Source organism: Perissodus microlepis, chromosome 19 (assembly GCF_051167445.1).
Source record: "Perissodus microlepis isolate ML-2025 ecotype Zambia chromosome 19, ASM5116744v1, whole genome shotgun sequence".
Taxonomy (NCBI): domain Eukaryota; kingdom Metazoa; phylum Chordata; class Actinopteri; order Cichliformes; family Cichlidae; genus Perissodus; species Perissodus microlepis.
The window spans coordinates 17276576-17297553 of NC_140479.1; the positions used below are offsets into that span (position 1 = coordinate 17276576).

At 40.0% G+C, this 20978-nt stretch overlaps 2 protein-coding genes across 16 annotated transcripts in view; one reads left to right on the forward strand and one right to left on the reverse strand.

The window, feature by feature from the left end:
• The window catches only part of syne1b (spectrin repeat containing, nuclear envelope 1b), a 74598-nt gene extending 59230 nt beyond the window's left edge, over positions 1–15368 (reverse strand). For 6 of the 15 annotated variants that reach the window (XM_084915571.1, XM_084915578.1, XM_084915575.1 and 3 more), the window contains exons 1-11: positions 8634–9133; positions 7601–7662; positions 5042–5137; positions 3094–3177; positions 2720–2740; positions 2099–2191; positions 1654–1832; positions 1355–1551; positions 630–739; positions 198–248; positions 14–46 (exon numbers count right to left, since the gene is read on the reverse strand). In XM_084915571.1, the coding sequence (XP_084771697.1) occupies positions 14–46; positions 198–248; positions 630–739; positions 1355–1551; positions 1654–1832; positions 2099–2191; positions 2720–2740; positions 3094–3177; positions 5042–5137; positions 7601–7662; positions 8634–8709 (1002 nt within the window). In that variant the 5' untranslated portion in view covers positions 8710–9133. Of the gene's footprint in view, positions 1–13; positions 47–197; positions 249–629; positions 740–1354; positions 1552–1653; positions 1833–2098; positions 2192–2719; positions 2741–3093; positions 3178–5041; positions 5138–7600; positions 7663–8633; positions 9134–15105 lie in introns of those variants that run through there. The other 9 variants (XM_084915576.1, XM_084915574.1, XM_084915567.1 and 6 more) reach the window with 8 other exon arrangements.
• A 3043-nt stretch (positions 15369–18411) lies between these two features.
• Positions 18412–20565, forward strand: myct1b (myc target 1b). The gene is made up of 2 exons (XM_084914753.1): positions 18412–18594; positions 19461–20565. Exons 1-2 carry the CDS (start codon positions 18540–18542, stop codon positions 19955–19957), a joined length of 552 nt encoding a protein of 183 aa, XP_084770879.1. The 5' UTR covers positions 18412–18539; the 3' UTR covers positions 19958–20565.
• The last annotated feature ends 413 nt before the right edge of the window (positions 20566–20978 follow it).

Consider the following 20978-nt stretch of genomic DNA (forward strand, 5'->3'; position numbering starts at 1 on the left):
AAGTTGAACATACCTCAAGCATTTGCTCTATATCTTGGGGACCAAACTATCCAGGAAAGCGGAGAGATGCAAATATGTGATAAAAGCATTAGAACAGCAAGGGAAAAAGAAATAAAGTGGATAGAAAATGGAACAAGATTGAGGTGGACATTCACTCCAAAACAGGAAGCATGCAGCGCCGTGACCTGAACGCTCACCTGGAGCACTGGCACTGACAGTGCAAAAGTTGGAATTGAGCCAAGAAGCAGCTTAATGTGCACAAAAAATAAATTAAAGACGAAATTAAATGAGCCCATGTTGATGGAAAACTATATTGATGATTATATTTATGCTGTGATCATGCAGTGATTGCTTTATCTCACTTAAGCTTTATGTGATAAAATGACAAGAATCACATATAAGCAGACACAGCTACTCAAAACTTTTGCTCAGCAGCAGATGAAGCAGCTTTCATTAAGTATGGACTGTTCTCTGTATGTCGGCAGTTTTTGGAAAAACTGTAGGCACTAAGTACAAATTTAAATGTAGTAACGTATGTAGTTACACATTTATTCTAATCCCCATTTTACCCCAAACTATCACTGCCTACATACACTTGAAATATAAATGATACATTTAGGGTTAACTACCTCATCTTGCTGACCGTCGGTCTCAGAATGATGGGGGTTCGGATAGTGCTTCAGAAACTGCGCCACGTATGTCATGATGGATTTCTCGTCTGGCTTGTCTACGTCCACATCTGCAGATTAACATAAACATTGTCCACTGCACTTGTTGAAATAATACAAAAAGAATCATATTAAAAATGGATGCAAATATATTGAGACGTTTAATAATCCTGTCAGTATTAAAGGTAAAACGTGCTATGATGCCTGTAGAGATGAGGAGGATATCTGACACAGTCATTACTTTTGGTATTAAGTCAGTATGGCACATAAATACTTTGTGTCCTTAGGATAACTCTCCCAAGGCCTGCCAGCTAATTATACATGTCTTTTTGATTTCCATCCTTGACCTGATGTTTCTAGAAAACAGGGTCAAGCTCCTGTAAAAGCAAAGGCATTTCAATGTGTAGCTGCAATAAAGCATCACGACTCTGCTAGAGAAGACAGGACTGCAGAGCTGCTGCAGACTGCTTCTACACAGACTGAAACTCAGAGCTACAGATAGCACAGAATATTAACCCTCTGTAAGGTGGTATTTTCCACCACACAACTTAGCAGCACAATTTCTTGTGCTAAAACACTAGCAAACATACACTCAACAGTTAAGCATGCATACTCAATACCACTTTGCAAGAATAGCCTGCAACTCTGGAATAATTAATGCGAGCTGTTGAAAAGGTCAAGGACACCTTCTGGATCCAGCAGACGGGGAATGCCCAACTCGTTTTCTGCGAGTGAAAAGGCCTCCTCCAAATTCTCCCTGTTGCTTCTTCGCCGTACTACCTCCATGTCCACCAGGTCAGGTCTGATGGCGTGCACCACTGACTGGAATGCAACGCCATCACGCCAACTGGGACCAAAGTCCTTCACCTCAATTCCAAAATTCCTTAAAAAAGAAAAATGTGAAAATGTTCATTTTGCAGACTTTGCATACACGAACCTTTCCAATATGATATATATCATGATGATGATTTTTAAAGTGACATACTTGGCTGCTGTACACTGTACCCATTGGAGCAGTGCCTTCTTGGCATTGCCCTTAAATTTGTTGACCACCTTTCTCTTCATTGGAGGGCTTCCTGTTCCAGAGCTGGTAATACTCTCCACGGAAGAGTTGCTGTTGGATAGAGCCTGAAGGGCTGGCAGGTTACTGGTTAGCTCTTCAATCTAGTTGAGAGAAAAGAAGAGAAAACAAGGAGAACATGGCAGCATGTCTTGATATTTCCCTGCATCTATAATTTTTAACATCACCTTTAAGCTGCTTGACTTACATACTTTGTCCTTTGTAAGGGTTAGACAGCATAAAGATTAGCAATACATTCAATGTTGACCATAAAAAATGATCAGAGGGTGTTACTTGCAGGAGAGCAACTCACCTTGGAGAGAGACAATGTAATAAAACTTTTGGGATTTAAAGAGAGATGAAGTATTACCTGGAAGTAGAGGATAATAGTCCATATCAACCCAAGGACAATTGATGGTCGGCCATCTGCGATGTCAGTTGCATGAATGTTAACAAGTTTGATCTGAAACAAAAGCCAAGCGAAAGGTTATTATGAGAGTTAAGTCATATTCAGGCAGTCTAGAAGTGAGACGTTCAACCCAAAGGAACCCTTTCAGTTACACAGTCCAAAGAAATCTGCAAGCTTTTTTTGTTCAAAGTCATCAAAGCCACGTCTTTGATGCAGTTAAGTATTGTCCCTGGCAGAAGGCACAAACAGCCACAATGAAGAGTCAACCAGATGAACAAAAGAAAAGTATTCAACTAAAGGTTAAAGCGAAAGCAGATGCAACACAGCGTTTCAAACCCTGCATTGAAGAACTGCTACAATTTGTCATGTTCGCATCTCTGCTTTTGGAATTTAGGGAGCCAAACATACCAGTAATCAGTGGTGTAGTCAAAATGCTTTAAACACACATCAGTAGAAAAGCTTAATGGCTACATTTATAGAAAACAAATGACTGTATCCAAGCATTGCATAGTCTACATCATGCATCAAAAGAAAAGGATGCATACAGCATATGATCACACAGGGCGTTTACTGGCGACTGACCGGTGATCCTCGATACACAGACTGAAGCCACACGTGATGGGAGAGAGATCACAACAATAGAAGTCTCAGTCCTGAGGGAACTCCAATGAAAGTGGGACACAGGCTTCAACAGAGCCAAGAGATTTAGAGATGGCTTATGTAATCAAGAAGTCCAGTTTCCTGCTTCTCTAAACGTAGTGCATTTTCTACCGACAGCTACCTCATGCATACTAACCAAATAGCCAATCAAAAGCTTTTTCTCGGGGGTTATTAGCCATACCTTGACTTCTTGAAGACATGTCACGTATTTCAAGTACTATATTCAGTTGTGGAAGAAAAATACTTGACAAAATTTACTGTGAAAGGTCAAATTGTCATTATGACTGCATGCTTACCTTCCTGCCTTCGAGGAATTTGAGTGCAGTGCCGATGTTGGAAACCCAGTGGATCCTCTTAAGCTGGCGGCCTTGCTCACGAGGCTTAAGACAGAAAGGACAGAAAGTGAAAATTTAGCTAGCTCATTAAAATTAAGGATATCTTCATCCAACCATCTGCCATCTAATTTGTAAAATTCAGATTCAAATAACTTTATTAATCCCAAAAAAGCTGTGTTTGTTTGCAGCTACCCCTGACTCACTGTAACACACAGGGGTCTGTGAGAATTAGCAGGACTTTTCGTATATAAATTAACAGCAGAGTGCCAAAGTTGCTTTGAGAAAAAAAGTACAATCCCAAGCTTTAAAGCATGAGTTAGAACCAATGATATCTGTCTATATTAAAATCTTGGCTGATCTAATACGACCAAAGCGGTAAATGAAATCATCAAACACTGTTCACCATGAAAAGAGTGAATGACTCATTTGCCAACCAACAGCTTTACAGATGACATAGAAGTCTGTACCAAGACAGGTCTAATCAGAACTTGCAAAATAGAATCTGGGTCAGCGCGTGTGTGTGTGTTTCTGTATTTGTGTGTCAGGAGAGAGTGAAATAGCGGCACTGTAGTGCTAACAGCTCCTCTCAGCGGGGAGGCTCAGATCAAAATTAAGTCCTTGTACAGTAATCCACGACTAAATGTTTACAACCTTTTCAATGAAACGCAGTTGTCTAAGTTTACAGTATAGTATATACTACTAGGTTTGCTTGTTGCCTTAAACACAGGACAAAATACAATCATTACGTAGGTTTTGCTAGCATCTTAATTTAACAGAATAGAACATTAACATTAAAACCCCACATACTGTATGGTCCTGTAAAAACCTAAGTACACGCTTAGTGCTTCCATATTAATTACGAGGTAAGTAGCAGTCAATTGCTGCTAATAAAATCCACTTTATTAACTGATTATCAGCAAGTGTGACCACCCCAGTAAAAGCACATATTTTGGCAGGTTGCAGGTCTGGAGCATTCAGGTGTGTGTTAATACAATGTCAAGGAAGAAAACATCAATAATTACATTAGAGAAGCAACTGTTGCTGCCAATCAGTCTGAGAAGGGTTATAATGTTATTTTGAAACAATTTGAAGACCATCATTACACAATGAGAAAGTTTTTTTGCAAGTGGAAAACATGCAGAACTTCCCAGAAGTGGACTTCCCTGCAAATTCAGCCCAAGGTCAAACCATGCAATCCTCAGCGAAATTCCAGAACATCCAAGAGCTACAACTCAGAATCTACAGGCCCAAATCAAGAAAGGCTAAACAAATAAGGCTTGTTCAGAATGGTTGTCAGACGAGAACATGGCAGCACAGGTTAGGTTTGAAAAGTTGGATCTGAACAACCTAAAAGACTTTTAGAATAATGTTCTTTAGACAAACGAAACCAAAGTGAAGAGTTCTGCCCACAATCACACAAAAACAAACACAGTATTTAATTTTGAAGTAAAGTGGCCATGAACTCCTCTGTATTTTAGAGTCAAATGTGAAACCATCTGTCCAACAGCTAAAGCTTTACCGAAAATGGGTTCCATCATAGGACAATGGTCTCAAGCATATCTGCGAATCTACAACTTGAATGGCTTAAAAATAAAAGCATCAAGGTGTTGCACTGGTCCTGACCTCAAGGTGACTAAAATGCTGTGGTGGTACCTTCAGACAGAATGTCTGCAACCCTCACTGAACTGAAGCAGGATTAAAAAGAATGGGCCAAAATGTTCTCACAATAAAGTGAGAGATGATAAAATCATAGAGAAAGCAATCAAAGTTATTGCTTCTAAAGGTGTTACAAGGCACTGCATCTTCTTCACAGGACTGTAAATTGAAAGTCCTGTGCAATCTTTCTTTTTCACATGAATGTAAATTCATATAATTTATGCCTAGATCCTGAATAAAAATAAATACTTACAAGTCTTTGGCCAGACAGGACCTCAAGCAGTGCTAAGAGCTTCACCCCATCTTTGATGTCCTCAAACAGGTCATTTACCTCCAGTGGTGGTTTATGCTGGAGGAGAGAAGCCGGTTTTAATGTGCAGAAGCAAAGATGTCATGAAAATCTGCAGTAATTAGAAGCTAAACCATTACACTATGAAGTCTAGCATATCGAAGGATACCAGCACATTACAGCAAAGAGGAGAAACCAAAGGCTGTTTGTGAGAAACAAGCTTGTTAGCAACAACTACACAGCCTCCCTGCAGCTGAAAAGATGGTGCCTTTTCCTCAGCAGTGGCTTGGTGCCCAGTCCTGAGGCGATGGTACTCATTTAACCCTAACCGGTTACTGTCTCCTGATATCATATCCACACTTTTACAGAACTGCAGATTCTCCAACATGAATGACAGCGTTATGACGTACTGTTTTACACGTTCAGCACAGAATAAATAACCAGAACACATGTTTATTTATTCAGCACAGTGAAGCTGTAATTAAAAGCAAAGCTCACCATGGGAATTCTTTATTTGGCACTGTATACAGGCCATTTCACAACTCAACATATTCCATGACAGGATGCTGTTGGCTGCCTATTTGGGGCAAAGCAGCATGAAGAAGCAAGCTACTGTCTTGTTACTGGTTGCATGTACTGTTTTGTCTTTTTTTTGTCACAAAACAACATTAGATAATCTCTTATTGTGCTCAGTTCTGTATCATACTAAATGAAAAATCAGTATAACACTGCGTGGGATCATCATTTGGGTTTTTCCTGTGATTTTTCACCTCTTTATACAACCTAATTAAAATGCACACATGAATGTTCCTTCAACACTGCAGCTTAATATCCACATTGAAGTATGAGACCCAATTTTAGGAATGTAAGTTTAAAGAGTTTTATCTATATGTCGTGATCTATTCTATTCCTGTTAGATAAAAAAAAAAAAGCAGCCCTTCAGCATAAAGCAGCCTTTGTAGTTTGGAAAATCGCACGTACCCTGGAAACTTAAAAATTACTGCGCTATCAGCAAACACTTAGCAGTGGAAAAACAGTGAGAATCACTGGAAAGTTGCTTAGTAACACAATATCAGAGGAAATGGGCACAAAGGCTGAACGGAAGTGTGACAACTCGAGGAAGTTCAAACTTTGATAAACTTTGTTCAACACTCATCTATAAAAAGCTAATTTAATTCAAAGCGATTCTTAAATATTTATACATGAGTGCACCAAATCTTTATGTAGAATTTTTTCATGACAGCAAAAAAAAAAAAAAAATTGAGAAGAAAAGTCGCCACTGTTAATTCTTCTGGTAAATCAGGCGGTTGCTCAGGAGCTGTTTGCAGTGCAAACCTGACTGTGTGAAATGGCTTTCATGATGTGGCTTATGCTACATTAGTCCTATTGGTATGCGCAGTGTGTGAGCTTGAGCGCAGTGCATGAATAATGATGAATAGACCAACAGAGCGTCCCAACTCTGGCCCACCACATTACTCAGATTCTTCTAAAGTTTTAGAAGCCAAGCTTTGAACTATCGTGGGCAGATCAGGCTCAACAAAAGGCCCCCTCTAAACCAAATCCTTTGCCAGATCCCAGACTGAAAACAAGCAGCGTTGCCCCATGCTACACATTTTGCTGTGTCATCTGCAGTTACATAAAGATTCCCAGCTAGTTATTTATATTTTTAAATAATTTTTGGTATGCAGCACATCAACGGACACAATCTAATTTAGCTCCTGACGCATTCCAGTCCCACTGTGATGCAATACAGCATGTGGGCATGTGTTATTGTTGTGCACTTAGGCCCTTGTAATTTACATGCATGAACTTTATAAGCAGACGACGGCCTGCAGGGATCAGTCCTCACCCTCTTGCTCTCCATCTGCACACTGCATCACTGTCCCTGCCAATCCTCTCCGCAAACACACACACACGCCGACGCACACACAGAGTACATGAATAGCCGAACACCAACACACATACTTACGCACTCCTAAACAGAAGACACACAAACGCTAAAAAAACTACAAACACATAGCTCGAACGCCAGTTTTTAGTTAATCCTTAAATCCATTCCACTTTGACTATAAATATTCCAAGTGTGATTCTTTAAAACTGAACTGATCTTTGTCTGATCTAACCTGAAGAATCACAGGTTTGTATGTATGTATGTGGAGTTTGTCCCTTCCCCTTCATTAAACCAATTGTAAAACAACAGCCCAGTCTCATTAAACAGGATTTTGTTTTGAGTGCTTAAGCATCTTGGTAAACGATGTCATTATTTACAGCTAACTGGATAAATTCATTTGTCTTGAGCAGTGTTATAAAGGCTGGTGTTGTCACGTGGCAAAAATCATTTCCTTTTACAGATCTGACAGGTCAGCAGCTTGAAAATAGAAGCTACATAAATATGACAAGTTTGACAGGTTGCTTTAAGTGAGTTTGATCAGCCTGTAAATTACATTTCCGATAGTTTATAAGTGATTTAGGTTCGTTAAGTAAAGAAAGCAGTGGACTGCATGGATGGAAACTCACACTTACCTTGGCTAAATGAGAATTGATCCATTTTGTGAAGGTTCTCTTCTGCACTGCCTCTTGCTCATCTGGAAATTAAAGGAACATAGTACATGTCAACACATGATCGCTAAATCGCATGCTCCGATACATTATGCTCCAACGTTAGGCTCACCAGAAGAACTGGTGATATTTATAGTAAACAAACCACCAGATGAAACGAACACACATAGTAAACTACTAAAAAAATCATAAAACACATAAAATAATAATCTCACTTAAACTTTAAACATTTTTGGACTTCCACGGTCAGAATAATATTTTGTCATAACTTACACTATATAATGTCTGGTAGCATTGGAGCACTCCTGCACCGTGTATGTCCGCATGCATAATTTGTGGACTATTTAGATATGTGCGGTTGATTACCAGGTCTACTATAAAGGATCCTCCTGGGAAGTGCGCTCCAAAGGAGGTCACACCAGGAGATTAGAGGATGAGTAGAGAGGCAGTTTCTCACCCCGCAAACCCTGCACGTCCAGCGTTAACATGTGTGATTGTTTAGGTCACCCTCAGCCTCTCTTGTGGCCTATTAATATATTCATTCAAAATCCCTCATGCATTATTCAGGATGTGTAATAAAAACAACACATTTCTTTCCTTTGGCTGTTGACACGGTGAGAAGTGATTTCTAACACTCTGTCAAACATACCAGTTGGCTAATGCTGCATGCCACACAGAGTGGCCATTTTCAAATATCCACCCTTGGAGATATAGACAGTGGTCACGTGTTTAAGGAGGCATTGCGAACACTATAGAGGGAGCAAAGATATCAAGTTAACCCAAAGGCAAATGCTTCATCACTGATGCACTAGGGATGCCCACTGAAGCATAGCAAGTACATACAGATGTGAACATGCAAGGATGCAACACTGAGCTGTGTTTGGGCAGCAGGCTAACTAGTTCTCAAAGCAGGGATTCACCTACAAAGCATTAGGATATATTATGCCCCATATTAGCCACATACGACCACACAGACAAGAGATGATGCCCTACTTACCACGAAGATACTGAAAAAATCCAGTCACCAGATTTAAAGAAGTCTTCCTGACAGATACATCCTTACAGTGAGCCATTCTACACCCCACTCTCCGGCTCTCGCCCTGTGCATTTCATGAGTTCCAGTGTGCATATATGTGTGCGCGAGAAAATAAAATCCAGAGTGGAAAAACTGACACAAAAACACCCAGATGTCCTTGCACCCTTTTTCCAGCAGGAAGCAAAACAGATCTGGCTGTCTGGTTTCCCAGTGAAAGCAAAAGAGCTGCTGGAGGCTGTGATGAATACGTCCCCTCCTCCCTGACACCCTCAACCTGACACACACACACACTCACACAAGCACACACACATACACACGCGCACACAAACGGCAAAGCAGAAAACCCTAACAGAAAGGGTGATTTACAATCCCATCCTTCCTTCTTCCTGTGTTTTTCCCATCCAGAGGAGCCATGCCTGTGTGGATGTGCACAGCCCCCGCTCTACTGCCTCGCTGTATCATCGTACCATCTGAGGCTGGAGGGAGCTCAGCTTGAAGCATGGCTCCACCAATCAGCATACGGGAGGCGGTGATGTCACAGCCCTGGATGCATTATCCCGATTTAAGCTTGGTTTGTGTGTGTGTGTGTGTGTGTGTGTGTGTGTGTGTGCGTTTGGCTGTATTTGCCTCTTAGAGTTGCCTAATCCTCTATGAGACTGACACATTTAAAAGCATTAAAAAGCCAAGACAAACAAAAACTAAAACTTAAACAAGTTACTTTTTTCACAGCACAAATAAATAAATTACATTTAGGTTTATTTATTAAAGAACAAAATTAGACTTCTTCACAAAGCTCTCTATGCTACAACTAATCTTAATAATTAATGCAGTCTAGTGAGTGATGTCTACCACCTGCTCTCTCAGTGTCAATGCTATTGTGACGTCAAAGCAGACACACCCACGCCGGGATCCCCTTTGTACAAAAAGAAGCATGTTAAAGCTCTCAAGCGTGCCCGTATTGTTCTATTAAGACCTCGAAGAACCCCCTCAGCTCTGACCAGTCTGACTACCACTCAACTCTCCTGTATATAACATACAACAGTATGGCACATGATACCTTCTCAGCTCCTGCAGAAAAATCCCTTTATTCTTTCAAGACCACCAGCATGCTAAAAGCCTCTCTGATATGTTAAAAATAGGCCTGAGGTTGCCGTTCTATTATTATCGCTCTATAGACTGCTGGTGAAACTGGCCCAGAAAAGCTATTTGGGTGAAAATGTTTTTCTGTTTTTTATCTAAACATCAAAAGGTTATCGGTACTCTTAAAATGATGCGTAAAGCTGCCCATACTGAGAACAATAAGCTTTTAGAGGTACTAAAACTATTACTCAGCTCAGCTAAATACCAAACTCTCCATATCAGACAGGTCCAACCCAGGAAAAGATCTCAACTGCAAAGGAAGTGATCTGTTTTTGTTCCTATCAGAGCCAACTAGGGCAGGAATAATGTAAAAAAAATACTGGATACTAGTGCCAATATGGGTGTGGTTGAACAACTTAACATATAAAGATGTTTTTTCTGCTTTTTTCTTCAGTCTAAAGCCGCTCAAATTATAAGTGTTGTTTAAATGAAAGGCACTGTTTTCGATAAACTCCTGCTTAAGTACGAGTCAAACGATAACTGTATCATGTTAAGAAGCCAATCATGTGTGACCAATATTATTATGATTATTTGTGGAAAGAAAATGCCATATGGAGTGGAAAAAGACTTGGGCCTGAGACTGGGGTTTGGGAAAGTCATCAGTGAGACTGGCAGCAGCTCGCAGGAAGGGCAGACCCCTAGTACCAACCGGAGAAGGTGAACAAACCGGCATGTCGGGCAGGAAGGTTTGCGAAAACATATAACCAGATGCGGAGCCTGGGAGAAATTCAGATAAATTATCTTCAGTGAGTTAAAACAATAAAAACCTGGCAATCAGTAGCAAGTTCTTGTTATTCTATGCAAGGAAACAAAAGTACTGATGTTCGATATCCCACCCCAAAAAACAACGAGAACATCAAAATGAACAAAACAATAAACTTAAGACTTATTGAACTTTTCCTGATGTTCCAACTGTTCGGTGCAATGCTCAGCATGGTATTAAGGAGCTGTCCAGAGTTCTGAACTCTCACCCCAACCGGTCGCAGCAGATGGCCGCCCCTCCCTGAGCCTGGTTCTGCCGGAGGTTTCTTCCTGTTAAAAGGGAGTTTTTCCTTCCCACTGTTGCCAAAGTGCTTGCTCATAGGGGGTCATATGATTGTTGGGTTTTTCTCTGTATCTATGAAGCGCCTTGAGGCGACTTTTGTTGTGATTTGGCGCTATATAAATAAAATTGAATTGAACTGAATTGAATTGAATTGTTTAAAAGGCTCATTTCCTGTAAAAAGATGCAGGTAGCAGGTAGCTCACACCTTACTATCTGGATTTAAAAGCTCTTCCTAGGACTATTTAAAACAGCATGCAATCATGAGTCGTTATGTTTGTGTCATACTTAATTATCAATGACATAATACTAATAGATAAGTGGCAAATAAAGTGCATACACTCAACTGGAAATAGCACACAACACATCAAACCGCTAAAACACCTGCAATTCATGTGAGTAATGAGGTACTTAAGGTGATCTTAGGAGAGATGATACCACTGGAAATACTGTAGAGTCAGTGCTCAGCTTCACTGGCTAACGGTGGTCACCTGGGAGCACTGTAAAAGCTCACTTTTGTTCCATTTAGTCGGCAGCAGCCCTGATTGAGCTCCAACAGGCCAACAACAATCAAGTAGGCCAAGAAATGATGTGCAGTTGGACTCAAGCCAGCCAGCCCCATATGAAATGCATGAGTGAGAATGTGTTACTTAGAATGGCTTACTTATCTTCATAGTAATATGGCAACGGTGTAATCTAATTTTCAAAAACAAAGACATATAAGCATAATACAAGCTGTTGCAGAGAAATAACTAGCTTCTACAATGTTAGGAATCTAAAACAGCCTGATGCGGAGAGTAATTAGGCTCCTTGTTCATGAGGTAAAATTAGTTTGATGGCTGTCTGTTTGCACCAGCTGTCAGTGACGCAGCAGAGTAAAAGCATCTCTTACGGCTGATGACATGCATGCTTCTCTTTCTTTCTTTTTCATTTACTTGCCGTCACTCTGTTGATGATGTAACGACAATCCACCGTGGTGCACTCAACGGGTGCACTCTTACACAGAGGCTATCAAAGTGTGACCACTGGCAACATGTAAGCTGTGAATATGTTTTAGCAAAAAGTATGATTTTCAGAGCTCAAAGAACGCGACACACGCTAAACATTTATTGCTCTAATGTTACTCACTGGTTGCAGTCCTTTACATGTGAGCATTTGCTTCTTTATATCTAATTATATCTTTTAATCTGGATATCTCTTCATTTTGGGCTGCTGATCTGACTGAAAAAGAATTTGAAGACAAGACCAGTCTATCAGCCATCCATGTGTTGGTGTTGTTCCTGCATAATCATCATAATGTTGGTCCAGGATCAACATCGCAACTGACCAGTCACCCTGTTGTGATGTCATAGCTTTGAAATTTGGAGTAAAAAATAAATATTTTCCTTTTTTTTAAATGTAAAACTCTCTTCTGGAACAAATAACAGGCATTTCAAGTATTTTGTTTATTGATTATTGGAATGTAACAAATATGTTATCAAGTTAGCGTTACTGTTAGTCAAAATTAGTTACTCATGGCGACAGTTTTAATAGTATTAGCTAACGCATTGGCTAATACTAACAGAATGCTGAGACAACATGATTGGTCAGTTGCAAAGACGATACTGGACCAACATAATTATGGTGATGCAGATCGTGCCTGAAATTATGTTGTTGGCTTTCTTTTTTCACCTCCTCTAAATGGGTTTGGGGTCTGTTTGTTTGAAATAATTAAAAAAGTTGCCAGTGCGTTTACATGAGAAATTTTACCTTTGTGCAACTTTGTCAAATGAGATCAAGAACTAGATCAAGGAAACCTGGATATTTCCCATCATATCTTTACAAATACATACCAAATCAAAATTAAAAAAAAAACAACTTGAAGACATTGGCTTGATCTACTCAATTAAATATCATAAATTGATATAGATCCAGATATTCTTCTGCATCCAGGAACTCAGTGTTACAGAGGGACTGAATCCTTTAACTGATTGTTGCAATTCCTAATTCAGACAATGAGGCTTCCTTACTTTCCTTACAGAACACTAAAAAATAATACTAAATTTAAAGATCTGATATATGGACTAATTTTTCTCTTAATTATCACCAGATTTTCCTAACATTTTTTTTATTTGTGGTTATTTACAAGTCCTTAGTAAGACGACATAACAACACAGTTTTAAAATGATCTTGTTTTATTGTTACAAGTTTTTGTTTCCACTCTTGATATTTCTGTTTGTGGCATACATGTGTTGCCAACAAACACATGTATGCCAAGTTGCAAAATGCTCCTTGGTAAACAAACTTTGCAACATCAATATCCATAACATGATTGAACGGTGTTTGCTCTTCACTTTTTAAATGATCATTTATCCATCCACCCATTTTCATCTTCTTCTGCATGTCTTCAGACTGTGATGAAGCTAGAATACCCTGTGAAATCCCACAGTACATGCAAACTACACAGAAAGGCCGAAACCTACGCACGCAATTCACCGCACGCAATTCACTGCACGCAATTTACCAGCTGTGTTTCCGCATATCCTGTTTGACACACAGTCTCAACTAGAGTGAAACCCACAAGAAGTCAGTGAGCGTATTATGAAAGGAACACGCCTGTCACGAATGCTCCATCTGGCAACTAACAGGCATCAATTATTCCCCGAGGGCATTTAAGGTTGCAAGGTGAACCATCATAAAGATTTTAAATCAAAGCGACAAACAGCAGGAAACCATGATAGAAGCAACACGTTCTTTTTATCATTTTCTTTGTAAGACCTAAGAGATTTGGCATATATTTATCACTCAGCAATACTGCAATGTCAAGAAACAATCCAAGCATGCTTCGATTAACTCTGGGTGAGCTGGTAGTCCCTCATCAGGGTACAGCTCAGCCAATATGAAGATATCAAAACAGCCACACAAAAGTGTTCTTTGTCACACATTTATAACCTTCTTTTAGTTAACATATTTTACCATTAAGCAAACTGAAATAGCTGTGCAATGCACAGGAAATGAGGTTTCTCTGCAGCAGGAACTGGGCAGCACTGGCACAACCACAGACAAACCTTTCATAACAGTATCTATGGCGACACGCCATAAGGTGTGAAATTTCCTAGTATACTGTATATCTGAAATACAACTAAACCTGTGCCAGACTTGACCAGACTTGTGAAATGATGGTTGTGGCCTAATGCCCTTGTAACAAAAGGGGGACGCCAACAAAAAGAGACTCGCGCTATCGACCTATTCTCTTACCAAGGACAGAAAGGGTGTCAGGTTTTAGTCTTGTTCAGTGCATTGTCTGTGCACTTGTGTAGGCACTGTTGTTACGATTCAGTATCTCCTATCAAGACTCGAGGGAGATTAAATGTTTCTTGCAATCATTATCTTGTCTCAAAAAATAAACAACAACCAAAATAACTTACAACTAAAGAGCAAAAATCAGTTTACTGAAAGAACTTTTCTGACTAAATAGCATTCTAGCACAGCGTTCTCTGCACTGGTGACAAGACTTGATGCTACTTGACATGACATGATGTCAAAATGTGTGCCTCTTTTCTAAGAGTTTGACCTACTAATACTCACATGAAATCTAACGTGAAGATGTGAAGACAAACTGATAAAAGAAAATGAATCATGTGCTTTATTTCACCGTATTCACAAAATAAATCAAATTGTGTTCCTCCAAATAACTTCTTAATTACCCATTCTGGGTCACCAAACAACGCACTATGTCTTCTTGTAGTGTGGTCACAAGATTTGCAGGAATCGACATTATTTTTTCTTGATGCTCTAAATGTGATTATGTGCTACCTGGAAAAAAAGGCTTTGACAAAAGGGACCATGTGCACACTATATCAAATTAGCCAAATGTGTGATTCTGTTATGCTTTCAAAACCTACAAATGCTTGAGAACAAGTCAGCTGCAGTGTAGTGTAACTTTGTACTGAAACACATATGTTATAGTGCAAACTTTGGGCATTTTAAAACTATTTAAATCAACCGGCAACACAGTTTGCAGAGTGCCAAGAAATTTATTTTAAGAGTAGGTTTACTAACTGTAAGCACACATGCTCACATACTACTTTGTAAGTGTGCGAGCATGTATAAATGTAAGCCTGCATGTGTGAGCATCCTGGATTGCAAATGTTGGCAAACTTCAGATGGGCGTGCAGCCAGACTTTGAATCAGCACAATATTACAGTGCAGCAGTGCAGGAGCAGAGGATGTTGCGTCCGTAAACCAGCTGAGCAAAAGAGTGCCACTTACCCTGCAGTCTCTGCATCACATTAGCTATGTCCACAGACGATCGACCTGACTGCCTTGGAGAAGCCATGTTGTCTCCTTGCAGCTGTAATGACAAGGTGGTGTCACTGATGCTGAGAGCAAAAGATCCTTCACAACTGTCCCGTGTGGGACATCCCCTCTGCTCCTCCCTCCTCCTCTCTGCTTCTTTCTAATTTCACTGCAGGAGAAGGCCCAATTGAATCTCAGGTTTCATGAAGGGACAAGCAGGTCTACTGTCCAATAGAGGCACTTCTTCCATTCACCGCCTGCAACAGAAAGGTATATCACTTGAGACTGAACAGAATTATTTTGCTGTATTGTTCTAGTTAAAACCTAAAAGATGAAACGTCTCTAAAGATTTCTTTCACAAGAGCCTGTTAGTTAGTTACTTTTAAGTTCTTAGTGGTCTTAATAAGATAGATATTTGCAACAGATCAGTCAGTAAATGATTGTGATCAACAGTAACTCGTCTCTAAGTGCTATTTACTCCTTAATATCATTCAAGTATCCTTTGAGACAGGCAAATTCATTCAAAATAATACTTGACTGCATTTAGTTTCCTATGTTTTCACAGATAACTAAACATATTATTGCATCACAGCCAGGAAGGCACATGTATAAGGACAACAGAGCCATGGTTTATGGTATTAGTGACACTTGTGCTTTTCTGACTCTCAAGAAAATGCATATATAGGATCCTATAAGACTACAGGTGTTACAAATTGGGGGGGGAAATGATGACACTGTCTAACAGTCAAATATTTGCTTACATGATAGGTAAGCTACAGACTATGAAGACATTTGACTGAATTTGACTGCACTTAGAAACTGGCAGGAAGTCATAGATACAGATTTAGATATAACGGCTAAAAACGGTTTCTCCTTGGCTGATGCTTTCAGTTATCTAAAGCAAAGGGGTTTTAAAAAACAAAAAAGGAAGTTAAACTGTCGACTGAGGAAATGTAAATTAAGATTAGCTCAAGTAAATGTTGAATTTAGCTGGACACCAAGCTTTGGATCCAAAGCTCCCATGCGTTACTAATCCTACAGGCAAGTTACTTTACTCTTAACTAGTGTCTATCAAAGTAGCAGAGCTGTAGAGCTATCTGATGTATGTGCATGTGCAAGTTCGACAAGAGAGGAAGTTACTAACATTACAGAAGCAACACACACAAGACCGAGCACGAAAACGCCCGAGCGCACAAAATACAGGTAATTAAACAGGAGGCTAAATGAATGAAACAAAAACAATCAAGAAATCTGCAGCAGCTTCTTGACATTTCATCTTACCGCATTGAGCACTGAAGAGCACAGTAACTTCACAGGGGAAGTGCCTGTGTGCTTCGCGTGTGTTGCCTCGTTGCCATTGGTAACTATGAAAATGAAACGTGGTGGCGTGAAGCGCTGCAGCCGCCGATAAGTTCGCGACCGCAAGAAGCTGAGCGGCAAACTGCTGGCAACAAGCTGCACCACACGCTGCAGGAGGAGCGTTCGGGAATGTGTGGTCAAGCTCCTGTCATTCCTATTCTATTCTAATCTATTTGTTTGTTTGTTAATTAATAGGAACAATGGGTTTGTTTTTCCGCAGAACACAGATGACTCCCTGGTATATAGCCCTTTAAATATAAATTACTTTTGATGGCAAAGTGATAACATTTGAAAATGTTTAGCAAATAGTACATGGCATAAATGAAAGAAACACACTGTGGTGGTTTAATACAGTGCATGCACATCAATAAACAAGGCTATTAAAGATCATCTGTAATCTGTAATTAATTACTTTATTAATATTTAATGTGCTTTGCTTTATATGCTACTAGAGCTATTTTCAGGTTGCCAGATTGTTAAAAAAAAATCCTCCTCCAGCGTGAACCTTTAGAGGGACCTCAGTAGACTGTTTAATCACTTCTGCTCTGCAAAAGGGCTGCTTATTAACATTTACAAGTGACTTGTAAGGGGCGATCGTGGCTCAAGTTCGCCTTGTAATCGGAAGGTTGACGGTTCGAGCCCCGGCTTGGACAGTCTCGGTCAGGCACAACGCCCGAGAAGCACCTACTGGTGGTTGCCACCATCAGTAGGCAACGGGTGAAGTTGCCTGTTGCCTACTGGTGGTGGTCAGAGGGCCCGGTGGCGCCAGTGTCCGGCAGCCTCTGTCAGTTCGCCCCAGGGTGGCTGTGGCTACAATGTAGCTTGCCATCACCAGTGTGTGAATGGGTGGATGACTGGTTGTGTAAAGCGCTTTACAAATACAGGCCGTTTACCATTTACTTAATAGCTTAAAGCATGAGCATGTATTGGATTACATTTAATTCATGATACAAACACACACAGAGCTCATTACTTAAACTTAGCACACAGAGTAAAGAAATTAATTTGTGTCTAAATTTTGCGGAACACCACCTTGAAGTTTTCCTAAACGTGGCATGCTTAGAGCAGACACCCACTACAGCCAAGAATCATTGTCACTACAAAGAAATAATCGACCAAACACACATTTGTGCTAAATTTAAATTTATCTTTATTCTCTAGAGACTTGCACGAACCATTGCTTGCCAAAGTTGTTTGTCCCCTAAAGGAAAGCAAGTCTGTACACTATCATACCTTAATATGTTTCAAAACCTATGTGTAAACCAAGTGCTCGAAATAAAACTCATTGCAAGTACTCTGGCGCCACCTACTGGAATTTTCTGTGACATGACAGTCTTACAAACGCGCATCAGCTCATTTACCTAGAAACAACACGTTTTAACTAAATGAAAGCTTGAAATGAAACCTTATAAAACAAAACAAAACAGAGGAACACAAAAATACAAAGAAGTGCTGAGCTCCAGAGAGCTGTGGTTCAGGCTGTGCTGTTGGCCTGAAAGCTCTTAGGGCAGGAATGAATTGGGAACACAGCAACAATTGAAGGAAATCCCCACAGAGACTCAAAGCTTGATACCCTGCAGACTCTTAAGCGGATGGTTAGGTTTTCATTATCCAGAACCTTGTCAAGACACTTGAAAACTTTCTCAGGCATATGAGGAAAGACTATTTATTCTGACTTACCTGAAAATCCATGAAAAACTTTCTATATGATACTGAATGATCTGAATAAAATTGTTACATAAGTAATAGATCTCTTAAACATGGCCTGCTTTTTAAATCTAAATAAAGTGTCAATAATGGCTCGTTAAAAAGTATTGATTGTAAGGAAATGATGTAAAAGGAAATGAGCTTGTTTCCCTGTGTTATGTCCCACACAGATAAGCAATGCATTTGCTAATTTTAAAGACAGAGAGGGAAGGAAGCATGACAGCAAAGTTTCCGCCACAGCAAACACTGTAGGGGGGGGGGGAAAGCAAAAAGTCTGTCTTGGAAAAAGCTCAGTGTTTCTCCGTCTGTGTGGAATCTAGAGCTGGGCTCATAGTGGAATAATGGCACAAAATAAAACGGATCCCTCTTTGGAAATAGACAAATCATTCAATCTGGGTGAGTGTATCTGCATTTCTTTCCCAAAGCTGTAGCCTACACTGTGTAAAAGTACAAAGTTTTGTATTTTAAAATATAGATGTGATAGTTCTTCACTTGATTCAACACATACAGTCTCACAGTAAAAAACCTGCAATCCAAAATTAGATCACTAGAAAATACTAAAATGCACATTATTTTTGGATCAGTCAAACAAGTACTGAATGGTCTGGGGCCAAAATAGAGTCCTGCTGCTACTTCAGTACTATTCAAGTATCTTGGATGCAATTCTTTACTGTAGACAGAGTCAGAACAGCAAGTATACAGCACTTAAAATAGCCCCTTTGAGTTTCTTATATTTTCTTCTATAGTAGAACTTTTTTTTTTATCTGTGATAGGCTTTGTTTGCCATAGCTGTCTTGATGTCTTATATAACATATGAATTGCTTTCTATGTGGCTGTCCAATTTTAGTACGTGATTTTTAAAAGTTTCCATTGTTTCTGGACAAGAATGACGATGGAAATGTTGAGTAATTTCTTTATACATTTGACATAAATGAAATGGTCTGTTTGCACTTCATCACACTGACACTACACAGACTAAAAAACCCACACACCAGGTATGATGTAAGGTTTTATGTAACATCGTAGCCCAGTATAGCGTTTCCCAGAAACAATAAATCAATACACCGGAGGAAAATTTCCAAACAACTCTAAGATCTTAGCTGTTCCTCTCCTGAAACTACCATTTGGATATATAATTTACCCATTATGAGAACAACACAATCCATCCTATCTCCCTCTAACCTAAATATTTCCAGCCATTTTTTTTTTTTATCCCTCTGCTGTCCCTTTTCTGAGACTTTGCATGATTTCTCTGTTTCCAGGCGATATGATTCTAGCCTTCTGTTTATCTGTGCTTGTGGGCCTGCTGCTGGGTGCTTTGATCTACGTTCTGCTGACCTGGGCATCCAGGCGCCGGGCTACAGCCAGGATCACCAGGCACTCCAAAAAGAAATCTGGCGCTTCACAAACAAACGATGCCACGAGCAGCCAGCTGGGCCTGTACCGAAGCACTTTTTTGAGCGTCTACAGACAGCCCTCCCTCGAGCCAGTTGGCCCCCTGGGGAGTAAGCCAGGTGCAGAGACATCCACGTTTCGCCCACTGCCCAAGAAGAGCAGGCCTGCCCTAGATATGGGAGATGACACCCAGGTGTCTGAGGATGCAGCGCCTTCAAACTCATCCGATTCAGCATCGCTTGTGTCAAACAAGAGGCATTCCTTCTGGCTGGGCAACAATGGGCTTAAAGGTTTTCTACCCTCGCAGACCCCCCCTCCTGCATATGACACTGTTATCCATGCCTTTGAAGAGACTTGCACCTGAAAAAGTCCACATAAATACAACAAGAACTGAAGCAGTTCGGTGGATAACAATAGACTTTCTGGCTTTGCATTGTCTTTAAAGGGACAGCTGTCTGTGCACGGTTCACTTTGAAGCAGTGTGAAGGGCTTAGAGACATGAAGTGTTAGCTCAGCTTTTGTTTAAAGACACGAATAAGGGTTGCAGTTTTCATAATTGATACATTTGCACATTATTTTCCCTATAATTCACAATTCATAAAATATCAGCAAATGACAAAATAATAATGGCCATCCTATTTTGTCTTCTCTAAATGTTACATATCCATTTGTGATGACCTATAAACGGACACAAGAGGCACATTTGCACACCGAGGAAGATTGGGGGAGCTGTTCTCGCTTTAGCTTGGAAGTGGTTCACTGATTAGTTAATTATCAAAAACAGTCAGTGGGTGATTTTCTTTAAACTGGTTAATTGTAACATGACCTCTCATAACCTGTGAACTACCAGTTGTGTTTGTTTTCTTTTTGTTGTTGTTGTTTTTTTGTTTTGTTTTTTAAAAAGGGTCTGGGAGCAGATTCTGCCCCTGATTGTGTGTCCATGAGAGCCAATAAAGAACAAAAATAATTATTTTTAAATGTCTGAATCTGTTGTTATAGAATTCACACGCATGTGAATTTAATGAAATTCGTGTCTCTTGTTTGTGATGCTGATCATGAGGCAGAAAGGTGGGACAGTGGGTTACCAGTGCACGCATAACATCAAGGTGTTGTGTCAAGAATGTCACCTCAACTTACGTCGCAAAGATCGGGTGCGCCTTGTGGGGTTGCCATCATGAAGGATACACGCTTTTGAAGTGCAGTGTTGAATCTAATGTTTATTATATGCTAACAGCCCGTGGACGAGCCTCCATATCATAAGATACCTAAATGAACTGCACATAGTCACCTCCAGCGCTTGTTAAGACGATTATCATGGGTGCTGACGCTTTTATTTTGTACTAACTTGAAAACATTGGTCTATTTTACGTGCTACCTGCCTCATG